Source organism: Hypanus sabinus, chromosome 12 (genome assembly GCF_030144855.1).
Source record: "Hypanus sabinus isolate sHypSab1 chromosome 12, sHypSab1.hap1, whole genome shotgun sequence".
NCBI lineage: Eukaryota > Metazoa > Chordata > Chondrichthyes > Myliobatiformes > Dasyatidae > Hypanus > Hypanus sabinus.
In genome coordinates, this window is record NC_082717.1 from 51,107,392 (window position 1) to 51,132,303 (window position 24,912).

At 37.3% G+C, this 24,912-nt stretch overlaps 1 protein-coding gene across 12 annotated transcripts in view; it reads right to left on the minus strand.

Annotated features, from left to right (window-relative positions):
• The window catches only part of nrxn1a (neurexin 1a), a 1,527,797-nt gene that overhangs the window by 1,034,020 nt on the left and 468,865 nt on the right, over positions 1–24,912 (minus strand). For all 12 annotated transcript variants that reach the window (XM_059985909.1, XM_059985911.1, XM_059985919.1 and 9 more), the window contains one exon: positions 981–1,282. In XM_059985909.1, coding sequence (XP_059841892.1) covers positions 981–1,282 — 302 coding nt within the window. The remainder of the gene's footprint in view (positions 1–980; positions 1,283–24,912) is intronic.

Sequence of the window (24,912 nt, forward strand, 5' to 3'; positions counted from 1 at the left end):
TCGAACAGCTTCTTACCCTCCATCATCAGATTTCTGAATGGATAAATGGACAATAAATCAATGAACCCTTCCTCAGTAATTTTTCCCTCCTTTTTGCACTATTTAAGTTACTTTTTATTGCAATTTATAGTTTTTCTTGTTATGTATTGCTTCTACTGCAGCCACAAATCAAAAAAAATCATGATATATGCCATTGAAATTAAGCCTGATTTTGATTCTGATTCTGAAATTTCTAAAGTAACTGTGCAGCTGTGGTCACACCCATTATCTATAGAAGAGAAAAAGAGTTAACATTTCTGATTGAAAACCCTCTATATGAACTGTGAAGGAGATACAAGGTGGTCATCAAGCTGCTGGGGGAATGTCGCTGATAGGCCTGTTTACATCTCAGCTCCATTGTCATTCTGGTTTTACACTATCAGAGTCATCACTCCTTTCCATCTTCCATGCAGTCTAATTAGATTTATCCTTTCCCTTCTGACAAAAGGACTTCAACCTGAAACATTGAAGTTTCTCTTTCTACAGATGCTGCCTAACCTGCTGAGTATTTCCAGTATTCTGTGTTTTTATCCTAGATTTTCAGTATTTGCAGATTTTAGTTTTCATCAGCTCATTTTCAACATGTGAACACTTGAGGTAAAATGCACAACTTGGGTCTCTGTTCATCATCCATACATTTCTTACATGAATCGACACTTATCACCTTTCATCCCTTTTGACAGATTAGACTGATCAAACGATTAGTGTAATTCTGGATCTGTATTTGCTCAGGTAACTTAAAATAACTAACCTGGGAATTGTGAGAAAACAGAACTAATAATTTTGTAATATCCAATTTATTTTAACTCCAAAAGAAGTAACGTAATTATGGTTAGTTTGGGGTAATTAATTTGTTACTGTGTGCAATAAAAATTATTTTTCTGCCACACACAAAATAAAAGTGGGTCCCATATTTTCCACATCACCCTTTGTACTGTTACCTGACGAAGGTTCCGGGTTACTTTCACATCATGCCAGGCATTGTCATTAAATTTTCCATTCACAGGTTCCACCAAAGCTTCAAACGCTCCTGACCCCAAATTAATGACCAGTGAGACTGCACCATCTTTCAAAGCCAGATTTACATAATCTGCAGATTTCCCTGTATGAAGCATCAGACCGTTCCTTTGAAGGGTTCTGAATGATAACGTTATTTCATCACTGCTACTCTGGATTGGATTCTGTGACAAATCATAGCAGAAGTATTCTGATCCTTTAAAGGTTGCAACATGTTCGTCTCTTCCTGAAAAACAGAAAGAAGGAATGGGGTGTAATAGGCTATTATGTTGAAAAAGCAACAAAATTACACTTAATATTTAAAAGCAATGTCTGTAATGAAAAACCTTACAGGCTATGGAGATTGAACAACACCCATTCACAATCTTGTAAAATAATACATTTATTTTTAAAGTTCTTAAAATGAATTTCAAAGTCAAAATCATTGATATAAAATTCCATTTACTGTTTTTCATTTTATGACTCCATCACAAATGTTGACTTTTCCAACATAAAGGTTATATACTTGATCTCTGGGTTATGGCTACAGTACAATAATAAAAAAAAATCCTGAACAATAAGTGCAGAATGTATTTATCCCTCCTTCATCAAAAACCTCTCATACTTTGCTATATCACAAGAAAAATGGATGCTTTCATTGATCTCTAATTTATCAAGAAAAAACACAAAAGAGTTTGTTTCAGGTCAAACTATAATGAACTATAAAGGGCATTAGTGATCTAGCAAATGGACCCAAAGGTATGTTCAAATCAGCAATTTTGGTTTTGAAAATTACATTTCTTCATTTTTATGTATGATGTCACAACATCTGCAAAATAAGTCATTGTCATGATAGAATATCCTCAACTTGCCTGGATAAGTGTTGTGCCAACAGCCTTCAAGTTGCATAAGAGTATACAGGGCAAAGCAACCCACCTGACAATACCCAAACCAATACTGTGTTTCTGCAGTTACTCTCTAAGGCAGGGCTTCCAATCCCAAGGACCTTTCCTTTAATGTTAGGGATCCATGGAATAAAAAAATAGTTGGAAACCCTTGCTCTAAGGCTACTTTAATAGTTAGGCAGTATCTCCAAAACCTGTGATGTCTGGAATGAGAAGAGCAACAGGTATAACGGAATATCACTAATTTCAAGCTGGATTCCAATTCACGTGCCTTCCTGACTGGTTGATATATACTGCTGAGTCACATTTCAAGAACGCTCCACACAACAACATTTTGGGGGCAACCTCATTGGAAGATCTGTAGTAGCCCAAGGCATCACCACCAACTCCAGTGCATTTCGAGATGGGGAAACATTCAAAGCACTAAATTAATAAGCAGGGAAGAAAAAAACTATTTCTCCAGGGAAGTGTTTGTAGGTTGGTACATTGTTCCATCACAGTCACTACATAAACTACATACATTTATAACTTTGCAGTCAGTTTGCCCTTTTTCCAGTTAGCTGCAATTTCACATTTGAAACAAAAAAAATCAGGGAAAGTCGAAGCTCTATTAAATGTTAAAGTAAAAGGTTTGTTGAAAGTTACTTCAAGAAAAATAGTGGCCTTGATGTAGATGGTAAATGAAAGCCTGTCTGGGATTTTGTATGCTGTTAGAAGTGAAAGTTTTGGATTTATCAAGAGATCCAAATTGAAGAGTCTAACAAAAGAGTCTAATTTTACTGAGACTTGCTGCAGGATCCAGGAACCCCATTACTCTCAATGGTAATTATCGGACTGTGGATATAAGACAAGTAAAATATTTTTCTTCAATAATATGAGGTTAAATATATATTTTAATTTTATTTCAATTTTTATAATTCTTAAATAATGGTTAATGTTAAAAAAATTAAATGATGTATCTTTTGTACCTGGCAAAGCTCAGGGTAATTCTTTACCAGAGAGGTTTGGGAAAATGTTAGCTCAGTGCACCAATCAAGGCCCCATTGAAGTCTAGGATCCTTCACACCAACAAGGATACCCAGATGGAATTGTTCTTCTCTTGAGAAACTACAGCTGAGGACTATCCGGCCAGAGACCTTTAATTTTATGAGGTGTTTTGATGGAATAGCTGCAGAACTACATTTCCACTTGTGCAAAAGAGCATACATGAAGGCTATTGATAAATGACAATTACCAAGAAATCTAAAAGGGAAGCCAGAAGGAACTTTTGAGAATATGGGGCTCACAATCACAGGATGTGGTAGAAGCAAATTACATCAATATATTTAAGAGGAGGCTGATCTATATACCTTACTTAAACATGAGGAAGATAGGCCCCTCCCATTCTAACTATTTAAAACAGTGAGTACAAGCAGTGGAGATTATTTTGGTGAGAGGAAGATTGCACAATCTGGTCTAGTTTTATTTGAAACGTAATCAGTACTCTTGCATCACGAGGTACAAAAAATAATTGCTTGGCCTATATTACTGAATCACCCATTAGTTCAATATTTTTTCTAGTTCAGATCAGAGAAAAATGTTAAAGGATGAACCTAGCTGAAGCTAGGCAGACAAGAAACCACACTCGTACACAGAGCTGAAATACAGTACAAGGTAATAACAACCTTAAGAGTACTGCATGAAATAGAGAAATGTCTGTACGTATTTTCCAAAGTAGGAGGAAATTACTTAAGTACAATTGGTATGCTGCAAGCAATGTTACTTTGTGAAGTTCCACTCAGTAAGGAATGGTTACAAGGTAAATAATGATTACTTAAACATTCCACTGTAATTTACACAATCAAATTTGTAACCTTCATTTTATCAATCCAGTAAAATCCACTGTGATTATACCTCTACAAATACTCAAATTATCATTGTGGGACAGTCTGGGCTCTCTTAGAAAATGAGATGGATTATGCTCAGATTTTTCAGTAACCACAGCAATGAAAAATGGGAGATGCTTTTAGTACAGTGGTATAAACAGGCCCAGTTTTTGTTTTTGAGAACATAAATATAACAAAAATCCATGAACTATTAGCAAAGACAATTTCATTTATAATTGCTCAATACAATAAAGAATTGATAATTTATTTTTTAGCCATTCCAATAATGATAAAGGGTATCTGCTAAATATCATTTCACTGAATACAATCATAATCTCTTCACGGCATTACAGACAGAATACTTTTTGTGGTGTTTATACCCCAAATAAAACTGGACTAAAATAGATGGGAGAGGAAAATAGAAGAGATAGCTTTAATGAGTGACTTTTATTTATGTAGAATGCTTACTATTGCTTGGCCAAAACTAGCACACACCCACAATAAAGAGGTGGGTGTTGTCTAATCATATTTAAATTACATACTTTTCTACGTTCAAATTTTATAAGTATTTCAAGGGCAATCAGCTGGAGGCAAAATTTAATAAAATTTATCAACAGTTTTAAAGCCTGATTTCCAGTTTCCTTTTTGTTTGCTGTTTCTGCTTAGAGTCACAGGCTTTTAGAACCATAGAACATTACAGCAAAGAAACAGGCCTTTTGGCCCTTCTTGGCTGTGCCAAACTATTTTTCTGCCTAGTCCCACTGACCTGCACTTGGCCCATATCCCTCCATACACCTCTCATCCACGTATCTATCCAAGTTTTTCTTAAATATTAAAAGTGAGTCCACATTTACCACTTCATTCTGCAGCACATTCCACACTCCCACCATTCTCTGTGTGAAGAAGCCCTCTCCAATGTTCCCTTTAAACTTTTCCCCCTTCACCTTTAACCCATGTCATCTGTTTTTTTTTCTCTCCCCTAGCCTCTGTGGACAAATCCTGTTTGCATTCACTCTATCTATACCTATCATAATTTTATATCTCTCTATCAAATCTCCCCTCATTCATCTACACTCCAGGGAATAAAGTCCTAACCTATTCAACCTTTCTCTGGAACTCAGTTTCTCAAGTCCTAGCAACATCCTTGTAAATCTTTTGTGGTTATTACTTTGTTTTTGCATTCAGTCCAACGGTTTGGAGTCAGAGTAGAAATCTGGACATTTGCTTTTTTTTGAAGCGAGGAAATATAAACAACGGAATATTGTATGCACACTTGCTGGTACTCTTGCAGTGTGTACCAGTACAACTGAAGAAAGTCCATACATTTTACACAAGTAATTAATGCAGAAGCCCAATGGTGGAAATTAAATGAAGATCGTGGCGGCCCACACACGGAGGTCTCGAACCGCCATCAGGAGTCACGGGCAGATATGCTGTAGTGCGTTTGGAACTACCCACTCAGGTCGGACCTTCTAGGGACAGTCTGACATCACGTTCGCCCCGTGGGTCACAGGGGCCCACGGGAGGGGAGATTTAAGCCCGCGATTTTGAATCAGTAAAGGCAATCTGAGTTCAGATCTCTCTGCCTCCGTGGGTTTCTTTAGTAGCGCGTTGCGCACAACTACAAAACCATATTTCTAAGCTTGTTAGCTACTTGGAAACATTCCAGTTACAGACCAACAAACTTCTGATATTCCACTGTCCTACTACTTAAAAATCCTGCTTATTTGCTTCACTGGGGTCCTTCTTCCAACAATCTCCTTTAAACACACAGGGAGCTATTTCCTAGGCCCTCTGGTTCCATGTGCTTCCTATGATTATACTGGGCCCAGTTTTCCGTGCTCCACTCAATATGACTGGAGTCTCATATTCAATGGTTTCTTCAAACACACCATGACCCCATCGCTTGCACTTCCTTTAAACACACAGGGAGCTATTTCCTATCAGAGCTTCAATGTAATAAGTCATGTTTTCTCTATTAGTAACTTTGATACTATTAAAACTAAATTTACAGTTACAAATTGATAAAATGGCATGATTGCATCACAGTTCTTACCGGCTATGGAAACTCACCAGAACAAGTTAGATACAGATGTTACATTGTATACATACGCAACCAATTCAGACCCTATAGCATATTGACATATCAGCTGTACAAGTCTTTGGAGGTTTCCAAAGAATTCCTGAAAGTTAAATTTAGGCATTTTCTGAAGTCAGATAGTAAGATTATTGGAGTTTTAGAGTAGTTTTCACTGCTTTGGCGTCACTGAAACTGAATTCACATTTTTAAAGTCCAAGTCTATGAAACTCTTTCAGAGACCAATATTGGCATCAGAAACAACAATTTTGTTTCCGGCTGTACACTGACCTAGAGGGACATCCTGGTAAATGAAGCCAACTAACTGCTAAGCTAAGAGTTATCCAACAGAATCTTTATTCATAACATAATTAAGAAAACAAACAAATATTCAAAAATAATTGGGCCTTTTTTCATATCTGTCATCTGCAACAGTGAGTAGGGATAATGGAGAGCGAGCTTGAGCAGTGTGGTATAGCCAGGAAGGTCTGGACCAATAATACAGCTCACTGTTGCCAATGTCCTCCTGAATTGCAGGTTGAATTGCTTTGAAAAATACAAATTACTTGGACCTTACATTTGATTTCATCGATCTCTGTAGGGAAAAAAAGGAAAGTAATTTGCAAGTATCAGGCTCAAATTTTATTAGGGACAGTTACTGCATTATGCAGAGAGTCAGTTTAGGACCTTTACAATTTATTACTGCATATAACAAAATGATGAATAACATTAAAGGATGATTCTAAACATCTTAAAACTGTTAGCAGCTTTAATAGATGGGGGGAAAGTTGACATAATGAATAAATAATGATCACATGTATATGAAGAAAAGTAATTAAACCAAGAGAACTGCCGCAAAGATGTTTGAGGGCCCTGAGATCAAAACATTGGTATAAGACTGGGCAGATAATGTTCAGAAATCTACCAGAGAAATTAGTGGATTTCTGGCAGCAGAGAATGAATACACTCATCGTTCATTATGCCTAGAACTGACAACAGACCTTTGTAATAGACCTCTGCATTGTGATTTGATCAGGAATGTATTGTGGCTTGTTGCCATGAACAAGGAATCAGGTACTGAATGACAATGGGATAACCTTCAAGCAACCCAACTGGTGAAATTGTACTGACGAATTTAAAGACTAAACCAGGGAGTTTAACTAAGAATAATCAATTCTATGCCAAGCCATGGACATAAGCCAAAATAATGAGACAAATAAATATAGTTTAAAAAAATTGTACTAAAAGATACAAATTAAAACAAATTTCAAAAACTCCATCTATGATTAAAATGTAAAAGAATGAACTAAGCTGCCATATTGTAAAATGTGATTTCTTACTGCTGAACTGGTTATTGAAAATTAGTACAATATATCATGCAGTTTAAAGTTCACATGCAATTCCAGGGACCAACACTACATTTTGAGCAACACTATCAAAAGGCGAAGTAGCTAATTCACATCCCGCATGTATATAAATGGCGACTCTCTCATTCAGCAGCCACGGAGCAATGCTTGTAGAGGAGCAGAGCAAATCGGACCGCAACTTCTTGGTTTCCACATTTAACTGTGCACATGCTGAAACCGCAAGTTGCTCTCCAATTTACTCTTTAGAAACACTGAATAACCATAGCTTCAAAAATCAGTCCAATATTTCCTGTATTTAATTGTCTGTAGAAGTTATAAAATGCTTTTTGTCCCCTTCTGCTACCCCCACTCAGAAATTTTAAAAACATACTTGGACAATCCTTAGCTATTTATCAATCATCTATTACCTTTACATGGTCAATGAGCTCGATTATCCCTTCCTGCACATCATACAATGTACTGATATGTGGTCACTTTGGCACAGGAACTAACTCAATGATGCAAACACTTGGCTCCAGCTGCACAAAATTCAGGCTTGATATATAATCCTCCTAAGCAAGACAATGACCCTTCTCACTACCAATCATAAATAACTACTCTTTGCAATGCAGAGGACACAAGAACTTGAACTGAGTCAATTTGTCTCTGCACACAGCTTTTTTTCTGCAGTTTCTATACAAGTACAATCTGTTTTCAACTTATCCTATACATGAAATCCAACATGTACTGGCTGATCAGTCTTTACTTTCACAATTTACTACCTAACACCATGTTTTCTCCATATTCTATACAGATGAATTACTACTAATTTTCTTCTTTCCACGAACACATCTATAAATTGGGGATCGTGCTGATGAATGCAACAAATGTTACCAGGAATTGTAATCATTATAGAAAACAATTGATATGTTCAAATATATATATTAAAATACTAACTGTATCAATTTTATAGCTTCCACCAGCTTTTTAAAAAAAAATCATCGCAGGTCACAAACTATTCCCCTAAAAGATGAAACCTGCAGAAACTTCAGTACTCCGCTGTTTAGCATGCATAAGATCACAATGACTGGTGAACAGTCATTTATCAAATGTCCTGAAAGCTATTTTCTCAGTAGAATTGTCAAATAATGATTTTCTTTTAGCTTTGGCTAATAACTCCACCAATCATCAGCACTGTATGAACCATTTATCTTTTCACTGAGAATTCTGCCAATGACTGTTGATATTAAAATCTGATTCTAAATTAAACAGAGAAAACCAGTCATTATCAATGAATGTGGTTAATAATGTGCTGGACATTGGATCTGTGAAACACAGAGAGCCCTGCCAGCACTTTAATGGGAATACACTGCACTTCCATGTGCATGAAACAAAAAAAAGTTGGTAATCATGATGCAGATCAAATAAAAATCTACTTCTCCTGCTTAGTTTCACAATTAGCCTTATGGAACAAAATAATCATATAGAAACACTGGTCAGTAAAAGATTTTGACATTTTTGGCTGAATCCCAACATCGAAAACAATGGATCAAGGTTGGGTTACAGGGTATGGAGGAAATGAAGCAAAGTCTAAACACAAGAATTCAAGAGATTCTGCAGATGCTGGAAATCCACAGCAACACACACAAAATATAAGACGAATTCAGCAGGTCGGGCAGCATCTATGGAAATGAATAAAGTCGACTTTTCAGGCCGAGACCCATCGCAGCACCATGTATGCTGTTTTCAAATTCTGCTTTTCGTAGTGGTAGGATGGCTCACTTGTATTGGTGATTTAAATATTATGCTGAGGGTTTCTACATCTTACTAACCATTCCAAAATGCCAAGTTATTTCTAACAGCTCCGACAATTTAAAGTGAGGAGCCTGAAGACTGTAGTAGATATCAGAGGGAAAGATCTCTGACAGAACAGATCATGGTCAGGAGGACTGGGGGAACAATGGTGAAGCTAATGTGTATGGGCTGCGCCTCAGCCTACACCGTAGTCCTGATTTTCACTTCTGCATCACTCTACGTAGCGAGCATGCGTCGGTGGCATGTTGGCAGTGGGGTTTCCATGCCACTGTGTTGAGTTTCTTCATGAGAGTCATGGATGAGGAAATGCATTTCAAATATTTTCGCATGTCAGCAGGTAGATTTGATGATTTGGTTAATCTATTTCGTATCGGTGTACACACAGCCTACAAACATGGCGGAGAAAAAGCAACCGGAAATGCACAGGAAGAAATGCGATGTTACCAAGTGGACCAATCACAGTTGTTACAGTCTGCGTCGCCATGATGCCTGAGTAGCTTTTTTGGAGAGGGGCACATCACCCTACGGAGTAGGGTACAGTGTAGGTACTGCATAGGGTACATGATACCTACTGCGTAGACGCAATGCACAAGTATAAATCAGCCTTAAGCCTGGAGGAAGAATGGCCTGAGGGGGTAACAATTCCATGCAGGAATTATTTGAAGGTTAATCACTCAGCATCAGGCAGCATCTTGATGCTTGCTGTATTCTGCCAGATTGAAAACCCACAGAATAAATATCTGATGGCATTTTAGGTTTGATTCTACTGATTCAGAGTTTTTTTTTTAATTACCATCTTGAGCTTGGCTTAAATGGTTCACTTACGTAAAGAAAACTTTCACTCCACTTTAGAAGCAGTGGTTCATACACTTGCTTAGATTTCATAAGTAGGTCTACCATGAAATATTTACATTGTCTACAATTAGGTCTTGTCAGATGGACTTGGCAGGCACAGACAGACAGTACAAGCATCGGTCACAGAACTCCAGTGGAAGCCTGATAGAGTGGATGACTCCACAAAGCTTTGCCCTCTGCCAAGACTCTCAAGGTTTTTTAATACTTTTCAATGTCTGTTACATGCAAAAATGCTAAAGAAATAAAATTTAAAAAGGAATTTTAAATGCAAAGTGAATGAAAATTAAATCTACTTATTAATATTTATTATTATTTTAAATACAATTTTAAAGGAGTTTTTTTGTTAATCTTTCTTTCTCACCACTGAAAAGAATTGGCATACAGATTCTGCACAGGCTCTCTTTCTCCACCAGTGGACACTATACTGTTTTCCAAGGTGCAGTGCAGCTGGGAGCTGCCAATACTTTAAGCTCAGGACTTCTCCATTCACATGAATGTCACAAAATGCCAACAATTCAATGTAGAATGATCAGCAATTACCAGCAAAGTCCAGGCCATCATGTATAACCTGCTACCAGACCACAAGCTAGCATATATTCACATCACTGTGTCACATGTACTCTGTGCAGAGGGACAGGACAAAGCTCACATAAATTATAGCTATATCTGTTTACAAAATGAATTGATATTGAGATTTATTTTCTTTGGCAGGTGCACCAACAACAAACTTTGAGTGAAACCATTTGTGCAGCACTGCCAATCTAATTAACACAGTGATTTTTTGACTACCAAGCTATCTTGGAGTTAGTTAAGTTTAAAGAACAAAATACAAGGGAAGGTAAATAAAAAACGTAGCAGTAACCAGACCTTAATAATATTGAGGCAAGCATGGAAATATAATGAAATATTCTTTCTTCTAAGTTACTGCCAGTCATTGACTGGCTTGCAGCTGCAAAATGAGTGAATCTACGTTCATAACCGTGCTGAAGAACAGGTGGAAATAGCTCAGAGGAATTTCATGTGGAGTGGTGAACTGAACTCCAGCAGCAGCATCATTCCCAGCGAGAAATGAGTGAAGTTACAGAACAGAACAACATAATGACAAAAATACTGCAATATTGGACCATTCTAAATGATTGCACAAGTAACAGTTTAAAGTTTTTCAGTCATAAATGGTGATGGGGATGTAAGTAGGTAAAAAAGTATCCTCATCATCAGTGATGGATATACCTGACAGGATAAGGCTCAATTATCTACCAACAGCATTTTGCAGATTTTCCCAGTTTTCCCAGATTTTCTCAGTTTTTTTAGTTTTACATAAAAACAATCATCCATGCAATTCTGTGATATTTTGTTTGTGATACATTCAAGCAATGAAAATACTCTACAAATAAGAAATATGCACCCTCACGACTTCACCATTGTTTTGGAAGATTTTAACCAGGCCAGTCTGGAAAAAAATCACTCAGCAATTACCACCAACAAAACACTTACAATACCAGGGGAATACAAGACCACTGTTACACCACCATCACGAATGCGTACCGTAGTATTCCATGCCCTCATTTCCGGAAGTCTGATCACCTGGCTGTACTTCTACTTCAAGTATAGGCAGAGACTGAAGACTGCGGCACCTGCAGCGAGGACCGAGAAGATATGGACAAAGGAAGCACAGAAGCGCATAGAGGACTTCTTTGAATCGGTGGACTGGACTGTATTCAGGGATTCATCTTCGAATCTGGATGAGTATGCTGCAGTTGTTAGCAACTTCATTAAAACCTATGTGGGTGAGTGTGTGCCTACAAAGACTTATTGTACATTTCCAAACTAACAGTTGTGGATGAACCAGGAGATACATTGTCGGTTGAAGGCTAGATCTGTGGCATTCAAGTTTGGCGACCTAGGTCTATACCAGAAAACCAGGTATGATATGCAGAGGCCTATTTCAAGGGTGAAGAGGATGGAGGCAACATCAGATGTACAACATCTCTGGCAGGGTTTGCAAGACATTAGTTCATACAAAGCGAAAACCAATAGCATGAATGGCAGCAATGCTTCACTACCAGATGAACTCAACGCCTTCTACGCCCGCTTTGAAAGGGAGAATACAACTACAGCTGTGAAAATCCCTGCTGCCCCTGATGACCCTGTGATCCCTGTCTCAGAGGCCAATGTTAGCTGACTTTAAAAAACGGTGAAACCTCGCAAAGTGGGAGGTCCTGATGGAGAACCCAATAAGGCTTTGAAAACCTATGCCAACCAACTGGCGGGAGTATTCAAGGACATTTTCAAAATCTCATTGCTATGGGCGAAAGTTCCCAATTGTTTCAAAACGATTATATCAGTGCCTACGAAGAACAATGTGAGCTGTCTTAATGACTATCGCCTGGTAGCACTCACATCTACAGTGATGAAATGTTTTGAGATATTGGTCATGACTAGACGGAACTCCTGCCTCAGGAAGGATCTGGATCCACTGCAATTTGCCTATCACAATAGGTCAACGGCAGATGCAGTCTCAATGGCTCTTCACACGGCTTTAGACCACCTAGACAACACAAATACCTTTATAAGGATGCTTTTCATCAGCTGTAGCTCAGCGTTTAATACCATCATTCCCACAATCCTGATTGAGAAGTTGCAGAACCCGGGTCTCTGTATGTTCCTCTGCAATTGGATCCTTGACTTCCTAACTGGAAGATCACAATCTGTGCGGATTAGTGATAACATCTCCTCCTCGTTGGCAATCAAAACTGGCGCACCCCAGGAGAGTGTGTTTAGCCCACTGCTCTACTCTGTATATACACATGACTCTGTAGCAAGGTATAGCTCAAACCACATCAATAAATTTGCTGACAATACGACCATTGCTGGTAGAATCTCAGATGGAGACAAGAAGGTGTACAAGAGCAAGTGAAGTGGTATTGCAGCAACAACCATGCGCTCAACATCAGTAAGATGAAAGAGTTAATTGTGGACTACAGGAAGATAAAACAAAGGAACACATACCAAACCTCATAGAGGGATCAGAGGTGCACAGAGTGAGCAATTTCAAGTTCCTAGGTGTCAAGATCTCTGAGGACCTCATCTGGTCTCAACATATCGATGTAGTTATAAAGAAGGCAAGACAGTGACTTTACTTCATTAGGAGTTTGAAGAGATTTGGTATGTCAACAAATCCACTTAAAAAATTCTATAGATGTACAGTGGAGATGATACTGACAGGCTGTAACACTGTCTGGTATGGGGGTGGGGGCTACTGCGCAGGACTAAAAGAAGCTGCAGAGGTTTGCAAATTTAGTCAGCTCCATCTTCGGTTGCAGCCTACAAAGTACCCAAGACATCTTCAAGGAGCAGTGTCTCAGAATGGCAGTGTCCATCATTAAGGACCTCCAGCACCTGGGGCGTGCCCTTTTCTCACTGTTATAATCAGGTAGTAGGTACAGAAGCCTGAAGGCACACACTCAGTGATTCAGGAACAGCTTTTTCCCCTCTGCCATCTGATTCCTAAATGGACATTGGACCTGTGAACACTACCTCACTTTTTTAATGCATATTATTTGTTTTTTTTTTGCATAATTTTTAATGTATTCAATATACGTATACTGTATTTGATTCTTATTTATTTACTGTTATTATTTTATTCTTATTTATTCATTATTATTATTTTATTATTTTTTTCTTCTATATTATGTATTGCATTGAACTGCTGCTCCTAAGTTAACAAATTTCACGACACATGCCAGTGATAATAAAACTGATTCTGATTCTGATATAGCTGAGCCTCAATTTTTCTCTTATTTCGGTTCATAACTGAAATAGGTTCATTCCATAATAATAGTTAGTTTCACTATTTCTTTTGATTATAATATTTCTACACTAAAGTATGTTTAGAATGCCTTGAGATGTCACCATATAGTTTATCCTCAATGATGCAAGGTTTACTGGTTAGCAAATATTCCAGGCTATCCACTATTTTCACTGAAACTTGCCAGAGAAAAATGTTGCCCATTTTGATACCTAATGTGTTATTTCCTGTTGGCTCAATATGCAGCTTATTCTTGCCATGGGAACTGCTGAGCAACCTGAAATCAGAATCCATGGGAGATAACAGTACAGTGTGCCACTCTATCAGACAGAAGCAAATCAGCATGAGTGAGAATAATAGCCGTGGGGAGGCGATGACATTGCTAAATAATTAACATGATTAGAGTAAAAATAAAATCCTGTTTTATTTTTTCAATACTAAAAAGCTAATGAAACCTAAGACCCAATGAAATTAGTGTTTCTCACTGAATCCCTCTTATTAAATAATATTGCTGAAATCAAGAACTATGAGTAAATTTTCAAAATGATAAGTTATTAACAATTAAACAGAGTATTCTGAAGGGAATAAAACTCACCATTTTAAAATTGCTTCCTCTAAGAAATACTGCTGGATTTTTGTTTTCATTGTGGAATGCAAAATGAGTTTTAATTTGATGCATCAAATCCCCAGTGATTTTAAATACTGCTCCTTTACAATCTATTTTTTCCCTCAAAGTCATTTCCTACTTAAAAGCATTGGCAGGAAACATATTTTGCCTAAGTGACTGTAAAAGCAAAAACAATTCACTTATTTGCTCTTTGGGCTTTTATTTGTGGTTAACAATATAGTTCTTAATTGATACCTGCCTTCAGTAATAAAGGCAAAAGTGAGAACATGTTTTTTAATGGACCATCTGCTGTGCATTTTAAATAGTTAAGATGTTATGACAATAATATACTTGTTTCATACTGTCTCATATTTTGCTAACGATATAACAGGCTAGCTTTTTTTCCCTGTTAATGTTGTATTCAGTTGTCCAGAATGTTTTGTGGAGTTAGTTAGCAGAGATTCTTATTAATGTCATATCTGCCCCATCACTGATCAGCTTGAGGTTGAAAGTCTCTTTGATCAAACTGAATAATTTTCACTAAGTGTAAATTTGTGCTAGATACAACGTAAAGCATGAAGTATATATACAGTTGGAAATAAATAAATTTTATTGAAATCATTTTCCAAAGGTAAAGACCAGAAATATAAACAAGCCATTAAAGTAGAAAATTGAAAGTAATAAACATCTAATGAATAGATTATCAGATCAAATGTCAACATTTATGCTCAATGACAGCTTTGGAATCAACGTCCAAGATCTTCACTCAAGCTACAGCAATGTGCACCAGCAGCATGTTACTTCTGCAAAAGATACCTTTCAATACTGCTCAAAATTCTATCACAATTAAAGAGAAATTCCTCATAAAGGTCACAAGTCAGTGCCAGGATTCTGATTCAGAAAGTCCGTCTTTAAATTATTTACTTTCTTGGGCATTTCCTGGCCCCTAATTCACTTCTCCCACTCTCCGGGTAAAGACGATGAACATCTTTTGATTCCGAACTCCATCCCAACCTCCCAACCTAAGAGACTACCAGCACATTGGTTAAGCACATTCATGCCTCACCTATTAATCTATTTCCAGTACCCCAGCCCAGTCTCTCATTAGGCAATATGTTGACCCAACATTTTTGCACATTCACCAATAATTGCCAAATTGACACTCCAATATCCCTCACTGTGCCCCATAGTAACTGCATGCAACCCACTGCCCTATGGCCAAAGATAGTAGATATACCACATCCAAATCCAGTCTTACACATTTGCTTTGCATAACCTAAGTTGGTTCAGTGGCTAAAGGAATGATCAGGCAAGACCAGTTCAGCAGTATTCAAGACCTTACCCTCAACAGGCATTGAATTTACAAATGTTAAGCATTGGTGGAATGGTTAGGTTGGGCTTCATAGTCAAACGTTATTCAATATCTCTGCCTGGAGAATGGAGAGAGGAATTAGGGGTCAAGAAAAAGACTCAAGTAAAATCTTCATAAGCTCAACAAATAAGCTTGAATTAAAATTTTTTATTTTGTTGCTCTTTGTAGATTTTTCAGCAAAATGGTCTGAATAGGAGCATTTCATTGACAGCAGAATTTGACTTTGCAGTTGGAGCTGAAATTGAAGGAGATGCAGGAATTATGAAGAAACTGCAGAATGAAGGGAGAAAAAATTCATCCTGGGTTTTGAAAAGCTCAGAAAAGCATCACTGCTTTTTTTAAACTCTTGGTAGACTTTCCCAAAGTTAATGTAGGAGAAATTGAGAGGTGAGAAGAAAAATTAAAGTAAAAGAAAATCACATGACAATCTATTAGCAGATACAGAGTTATGAAACACCATCACCTCCTGTCAAATGACAGCTCAAATAAAAATTCTGCACAAGTTGTTTTGTTCTGTTAATCCACAGGCTAATACTAATTAGTCCATAATACTGCATGCCTGAAAAGGATACCGTCTCAGGTTGTGTTAACCTTCTACTGGATGAAAACAGTGCTTATCATACTAGCAAATCATATGGCTCTGTTTCCAACACATCATAGACACTGCCAAGTAGCTACACTGTCATCAAGCGGATATGCTTAGTTTCAACTTGAGAGTTCGCTTAATGTGAAGCATTCCCTGTTCTTATCATTTCAAGTTTTCTTTTTGTCATATACAGACAGGGTAACCAACAAAGAAGTTCTATAGAGAATGAAAACAAAATGTACATTACTTAAAAAAAATCAGAAAACAGCAATCAAATTTCTTTGGACACATCATGTGAAGAGAGACGTTAGAATATTTAGCTACAACTGGAAAGATGGAAGGAAAAAGAAGCAGAGGCAGACAGAGAATGAGAATGATGGATGGATTAACACAGTTAGAAACAGGGGAGGCAACAACTACAATTCGCAGGTTCAGGGACCGTGATGGATGGAAATACTTGATTGCCCACGCCAGACGGCAAGGCACTTCATGGAAAGGCACTTAAAGCAGGATATTTTGTGATTAGGTTGCTTCCATAGTTTTCTTTAATGTCACAGCATCCATAGGTCTGCTTTTCATGTGTCATTTGTCTGCTGTTGTTTTTTTTAAACAAAGTCCCTGTCTGCAATAACTTTCCACCGAGAAAATACCTTTCTTATAATCCAATCAACTGGTGGTGCTCCTGAGACTTCTCCTTCCCCTTATAAATGGCCAAATTAAAGATTTCATTGTAAAATTAATTGTTATCAATAATCTACCAGAATCAGAAAAGACAGATATAGAAAAATACAAATAAAGTACAAATAAAAAGCAAAATAAGGAAAACATATTTGGAAAAAATGTTCCAAGTGAAAATGAACTATCTGAATATTTGTCTTGAATAGCTAAGTCCCAAGCAATCCTGGACACTTTTTTCTATGTACTATTAAAATCTATTGATAGGGCAAATATTTACTTGTTTGAATAATTGTATGATAATTAGCTACTTCATCTGTCACACTGATACTTGAAATAATGTTAAACAACATAAGAATGGAGTTAATTCAGCTACTTAATAATCATTCTAATTTTGCCCATCATCATCACCCTGGGTGGGTGAAATTAACTTTTGTATTTTCAAAGCATATCTGAGCATGGAAAAACAAAGTTACTATCAATGGCCTGTTGTCGGATGGCAAATTGTACTATATATCAGATATTTCATGGGATTCATTGTGCAAGAGGAAATACAGACTAAATAATTAGGTTGTGAGAATACTTTGTGATAGATCTCGAGGTGGAAATAATGGTATCTGTGCCTTGATTTAAATAGAACAGTTACAAGAGTCTAGCAAACCATTGCAGTAGCTTTTAGTGATTTTAGTTAATTTAGTTAATTAATAATATACCTGAGATAGTTTTTTTTAGCGTCCTTAAATAACTTGAACTTATATTCAAAACTGTAACAACTTCCCTAAGACCATAAGACCTAGAAGCAGAAATAAGCCATTTGGACCATTGATTCTGTTCCACCATTTGATCATGTCTTGATTATTTTTCCCTCTGAACCCCATTTCCCTACCTTCTCCCCATAACTGATATACTCGGGAAGTAAGAGGCAGAATAGGCCGAGACGAATCAATAGACGTTGTTGACTTGGTTTTTCAGAAGGCCTTTGACAATGTGTCAGGATAATAAAAGGTAATTTTATGTACCTTAATAATAATTCTTTTGGTTTTGATTAATTCATTATTTATTTTGGTACCATTGTTGTTCTGTACACTTGAAACAATGCAAAATAACAGCAAATGCGTAATTTAAAGTATACCATTTCTTTTTAAATATAGACCAATCGAGGCTTTTGAAATCTGACAAGAGACTGGAGAATCCAGAGGAAAACAACATGGTTAACACCGAGAATGTGCAAAATCCACTACACAGCACAAGAAGTCAGGACCAAACCATGATGCTGAGACTGAGACAACTCTACTAGTTTCACAGTGAGCTAGCCCAGCTGCACAAAAATCCCAACCAGAGTGTTGAAATATAAAGCAAACAAAATAAAATGGACAGCGAAATAGTAAAATAATAAATAATGCACCATGTTAAATAACACTTTAAATACTAAGTCACAAAGTGCGGATTGAATTTGGAGTGGGTTTAAGGATGGGAACACTAAATCATATGGTAAACAATCTATCCCTTTGAGCATAAAATCTGATAGAATTTAAATCCAAGACCTATTTATATGCCCTTGTACAGACTCTTTTAAGCAAACACAAATGTCACTTTTGGTGTGCTGAACTTAACATTCACAGGCAGCAGGCCTACTGGGAGATGAAAATGATACATTAGTTTTGTCTCACCAATGAGATTATGGCCTTACCATGCTACCATGCCTAAATTACTAGGAGTAATTATGTGGGAGGCAAGAATGCAAAAAAAAAAAGGAAATCTCCCATCCCATTTATTTTTGTAAGACCAAGAGTTTTGGAATGTATGGAACACAAGAGTCATACAGCATAGTAAAAGTTCCTTTGGCCCAACTCACCCATGTTAACCAAGATGTTTATGCAAGTCAGTCCCATTTTCCTACATTTGGCTCCTATCCCTATAAGCTTCTTGCATAAAATGTACTGAGAAACATAGAAGACCGACAGCACAACTTTAGAAATTACCTAGGGTTACCCATAGCCCTCTATGTTTCTAAGCTCCATGTACCTATCCAGGAGTTTCTTAAAAGACTCTATGGTATCTGCCTCTACCACCGTCACCGGTAGCCCATTCCACACAGTCACCACACTCTGCACAAAAAACACGCCTCTGTACCTACTCCCAAGCACCTTAAAACTGTGCCCTCTCATGTTAGAAAATATCTTTTATAATTGAAAATTGTATTCACAGCTTCCTTAGTAGATTCAGAATACCCATAACCTTGTGAGTGAAAACTTTGCCCTTCAGGTCCCTTGTAAGATTTTCCTCCTCTCACAACTAATCTATGTCCTCCAGTTTTAGATGTCCTCACTGTGAGAAAAAAAGACTATGATCATCCACCTTATTTATGCCCTTCGTGACTTTACATTCCTGAGCCTCTTACATTCTAAGGAAAAATAATGTCCCAGTATATCACAAATCTTCATGCTCCAGTAACGTCCTTGTGGATTCTTTTTTCTGCATGCTTTCTAGCGTAAAAACAATGTTCATTACATTCAACATGGTAAAATAATTATATTTAATTTCTCTAGCAAACTAAAATCCTCAAATGTATCTCTACTTTTAAGGAATATTTTCTCAATGTCAGGTTAGCTAAGGATTAGCAACAAAATTTCCTCTCCAAAATGCGCACAAACTGAAATACAACAGTGTAGTAATGATGCTTTTTGAAAAGAAGTTCCTACTGCCAGGAAATTTACAGGGTGGATGGTATAATGGTTACTACATGCAAAGGGGGGGGGGGGGGAACTGAAACAAATGTAAATTAGGGCAAGTGTTAAAAAAAAACTATCTTTATTGGCAATGGGAGTCTGCTTTATGAGAAACGCTGTATTATTAAAAAGGCAAGTTAAACCATTTAGCTTAAATGAATTAATTATTCTTACATATATGATGTAGACACCATGTAAGCAAATTTCCTTGTGATTTTGCTTGAATATTTTAATACTTCTGTTGAACAAATATTTAAAGTGTTAAAATATTTGATAATTCTCCATATTTAAATTTAAATTTTTCATATTCATGTACCTCAAACAAATATAATGAGTTTCAATCAAATTTCTGAGGGATATTAATTTATATTTTAGACTGATTAATAATTTAACTTGGACCCTTACTTTGAGGTAGCATAAAGATTAACATACAGAGAAAGACTGACACACAGACACACACATACGCACACAAAAGAGTAGATGATATGTTGTGTGATTGGGAGTGAGGTATATTCTAATATTGCTATGAAATAATAACTACAATTTTATTCAAAAAAATCACTGAACAAAAAGTTGCTTTTTTGATACCTTCACAGAATGTAATCAAAACTGTCATCTCTAACATAAAATAGAACATAAACCACAATTACAATGTTGTTACATTCAATTCAGTTCTGTTGCCATTTGTACTGTTAATATTTCATATTTCTATTTGTGTCATTGGGTAAAGTGAAATTGACAGCTAAGACAGAACAAGGGACTTTAAAATGAACAAATTTCCTTGGCTTCAAACAAAATAAACAGAAGGTTTCTGAATTATGTAGGAAAGTGAATATTTTTATTCAAATCATGTTCCATAGCTAGGAATAAGTAATTTTAAGTGTACCTTAAAAGATAAAGAGAGTGGTTAGAATGTGGAATTTGAGATTTTAAATGAAAACTACACATGCACATGGGGAAGTACTTAAGCTGAAGAGCTGAACTAATATGGAATGTAAGAAGACTCCATGAAATGTGAACACCTGCATAAATTGGCTAAACCAAATGATCTGTTTCTGCATATTCTAGACAAAGTAAACAAGAATATGGGACATTTGACATATTTACACAGTACTAAGAATACAAGACTCAATGTTGGTACAGAATTCATCCTGACATGAGTATTCCATTACAGACCTACTTTGTGTTTTCGGAATGGTGGACAGACTTTGAGGTGTCAAGATTCATCTTGAGATGCCAAGTCTCTGGTCTGCATCTGGGTAGCTGATCTAGTTGAATTGCTGGTCAATGTTAACACCTTGCATGTTGATGTAAGGAGAGTGGGCTGTGGTAATATCACCGAGTGACAAAAATGGATTTAGATGCTATAATCTAGAGCAAAAAACAGCTGGAAGAACTCAAAGTGGCATTTGAGAAGAAGAGTGATGTTGACCACCCCTCTTCTTCCACAGACACTGCCTGACCTGTTCAGCTCTTTCAGAAGTTTACTTTTTGTTCAAGGATTGGTAGCTTCAATTGTATTTGAGACTGTTACTGTCTGGCATATTTTAAATACCAATTTTTATCTGACACTTATCTGTCTGGCTGCATATTGTCTAAGCAGCAGGCATGGGCTGTTTAATTTCCTGAAAAGTTGCAAGTGGAATTGAAAATCAAAGGTGGAGTCATAAATTTCACAAATGCTGGTGAATATCCCCCTTTCCAACCTTATTATGGTAGGAAGATTATTCATGAATGAACTGAAGTTGACAGGTTTTAGGACACTACTCAGTGGAACTCCTGGAGGAACGTACTAGGACATGGACAAGTAATTTCTAATGGCCACTACCATCTTCCTTTCCACAAGCTATGACTCCAACATTGGAGTGCTTTACCTTACTTACAATTGACTTCAGTTTCACAATGGCTCCTGAAGTCATACTTAGTCAAAAAAAAAAACACTTTTATATTAAAGATATTCTGGAATTCAGCTCTTCGGTCCATGTATAGTCAAAGAATTTCACAAGATCCTGAGCAGTGATTTCTGTAAAATACCAACATAATGTTGATGAGCAGTTTATGGTAACATTTAACAAAATTGGCAAATCCTAATGCTAATGTTTAAGATTACAGAGATTGATTAGGAAAATAACAGTTAAGTAAGTTTATTTTCAGATATGGAAAATCCTGCACAACATTGGATTCTTTGCAGCACTAGGCCCAGTGAACATTGGTTATTAATGTCCATTTTGAGACACGGAACAATTTTCAAGTTTGCTTTCTCATTTCAAACTGGAACAATGTAACACTAATCTATATCATGGAGTTCATCATGTTTACTTAGGATTGCAGAGCCTGCATTTTATACCTCGTTTGTTTATAAAAGACTGCAGCAAAATGTTCATTTTGTGAGTTCATAAGATTGGACGTCACTAGTAAACTTCCATATTGATCATTCATCTAATGAAGGCCTCTTTTGAGCCATGAGAGCAAACAATTAATAGTTAACTATAAATGCAAGAAATTCTGCAGATGTTGGAAATCCAGAGCAACACACAAAAAATTGCTGGAGAAACTCAGCAGGTCAAACGGCATTGACGGAAATGAATAAATTGTTGATGCTTTGAGCTGAAAGCCTTCATCAGGACTGGAAAGAAAGGGGGAAGATAGGCAGAATAAAAATGTAGAGAGGGGAGTGAAAGGAGGTCAAGCTGGAAGCAGACAGGTGAAGCCAAGTGGGTGGGGAAGGGAATGAAGTAAGAAGCTGGGAGGTGATACGTGGAAAAGGCAAAGGGAAACTAATAGGAGAGGAGAGTTTACCATGGGAGAAAGAGAAGGAGGAAGGACACCAGGGGAGGCAGGAGGCAGATGAGGAGAAGAGGTAAGAGGCTAGATTAGATAATAGAAGAGGGAAGGGGAAGGGAAGAAGAAACAAATACCAGAAGGAGAAATCAATAATCATATCATCATGTTGGAAGCAACTAAATGGAATATGAAGTGTTGTTCTTCCAACCTGAGAGTTGCCTCACTGTGGTAGAAGAGGAGATGTGGATTAACACTGGTGAGAACCAACATAAAATGGGTGACTGCTTTGTTGAACATCTCCATTCGAACCTCAAAAAGCGGAATAACCTGATAGCTAACAACTTTAATTCCTATCCACGTTCCCATTCTGACATGTCAGTCCATGTCATCCTCTGTAAACTGTAGATTTTTCAAGTATTTCCTTTTCCAAGAGTACAATCCTTTAGCATTTCCATTATTAGATGTTCTCTTGAATTTGATCGTGTAAATGTGTCATCCAAGAAACAGAGAACATCTCTGCATTCACGCTGCTGCTGTTAGTGGAACACATTGCTGTGGATTGAAAATTGGCACTGGAGGTTGATGATCATTAATGAGGGTAAACTCTCTCCTGTACAAGTACTGGTTGAAACGTTTCACACCCCAAACCAGATCAAGGCCTCTCTGTCAATCTGTGTGTAATATTTCTCTGCAGTGATTGTGATGCAAAGGCTATGGGGCAGATCACTCATAATGTGATATGATTGCAGCTATATCATAAGGCAAAGTTTCACTTGGCAAGCTTCCTCGGTTAATGTGAATCATAATGTGTGTGTACAGTGTGTGATATCATCACTTGCTATACCTTTTTGAAAGCCACCTCACACTGTTTGGGTCCATTGTCATTTCTTCCTGATCTGTAGTAATGAGTTCAAAGGATGGAGCTCAGTAGCCATGATTGGCAGGAATCTGTTATAGTATTGACAAATCTTAAAAGGGACTGCAACCATGACATGTCTTTTGGCTTTGAGGCATTTACCACTGCTTCACATTTCGCAGCACATTCGTGTAGCACTTGTGCATTAATGGTGTGACCACAGTAAGTGATGCTTGATTTAATTAATTCATATTTGCTGCATTGTGCTCTGAGCCCATAATCTTTGAATCTTCTTAACACCATCTTCAGATTTTGGAGATGTTCCTTGTCATCCTTACCAGTGAGAATTAATGTCATCTAAGTAACACCAAGTGCCTGGGCAACCTTGTAGCACCCGGTCCACAGCTTCCCACCAGACTGCAGGTGCAGATCTAACCTATTATACTAATAAAGTCCTTTGTGAGTGCTTATGCTGAGAAGCACTTTGGACTTTTTTTCCATCTCGCTCTGAAGGTAGTTCTCAGCTAAGTCCACTATGCTGAAATGTTTTCCTCCAGTAAAGTTTGCAATGATAACTTCTATCCTGGGATTGATTTACTTTCAGAACTAGGTTGAGGGTGACCTTAATATCACCATGATCCTAACAGACCCATTCTTCTTGGCTACTGGGACCACCGGCGTTGCCCATGGGCTTCCCTCAGCCTTGGAAAGAATTCCTTTAGCCTCCATGTATTGTAGCTCTCTGGCTACTTTATCAAAAGGAACTAGATGGACTTTGTAAAATCTGGGTGTGGCATTTTCATTTAACACCATTTTACCCTTGATCTGTTTAAGGTTTCCCAATGCCATGCGACAACACTTGTAGCATCATCCAGTACTTCTCTTCGTTTGTTGTCAGTTGACTCTATTCAGGGGATGCAGCATACAAATCGTGGATAGGTCTCCAATCAAGTTGTAGTTTTCTCAGACATTCACACTCTAATAATGCTGATCCACACACAAGCCCAATGTGGCATGTTGGTTGTGGTATTTCACTATTACAGATATAATTTCATAAGAACATAAGAAACAGGAGCAGGAGTCAGCCATCTGGCTTGTCGAGCCTGCTCTGCCATTCAATAAGATCATGGCTGATCTGACCATGATCTCATCTCCACCGAGCTCCCTGTTCCCCACAATCCTCCATTCTGTTAACAATGCAAAAATCTATCCTACCTTGTCTTAAATATATTTACTGAGGTGGCCTCCACTGCTTCATTGGGTAGAGAATTCCACAGATTCACCAGTTGTAGTAAACTATGTATACCTGTCTGGACCCAGCCCCCTCCCACAGACCCCTCAGTCTTTAACATGGTCATGTTCCCTTTTCGCTGTTAATAAAAGCATATCATTCACTTCCAGTCTCCTAGAGTTATTGATGGTGCATCAATTTTATTAACAGTGATTTTAAAACATGGAACAAATTTTATGACCCGACAGATTGGATATTGACCCTCAATCCCAGGAAGCCGGCATCACTTTCGAACTCTGGCTAGCATGCTAGCATGTTGTACTGAATGTCCAACTCAATGAGAAGCTTTTACTTTTTTCCTTGATT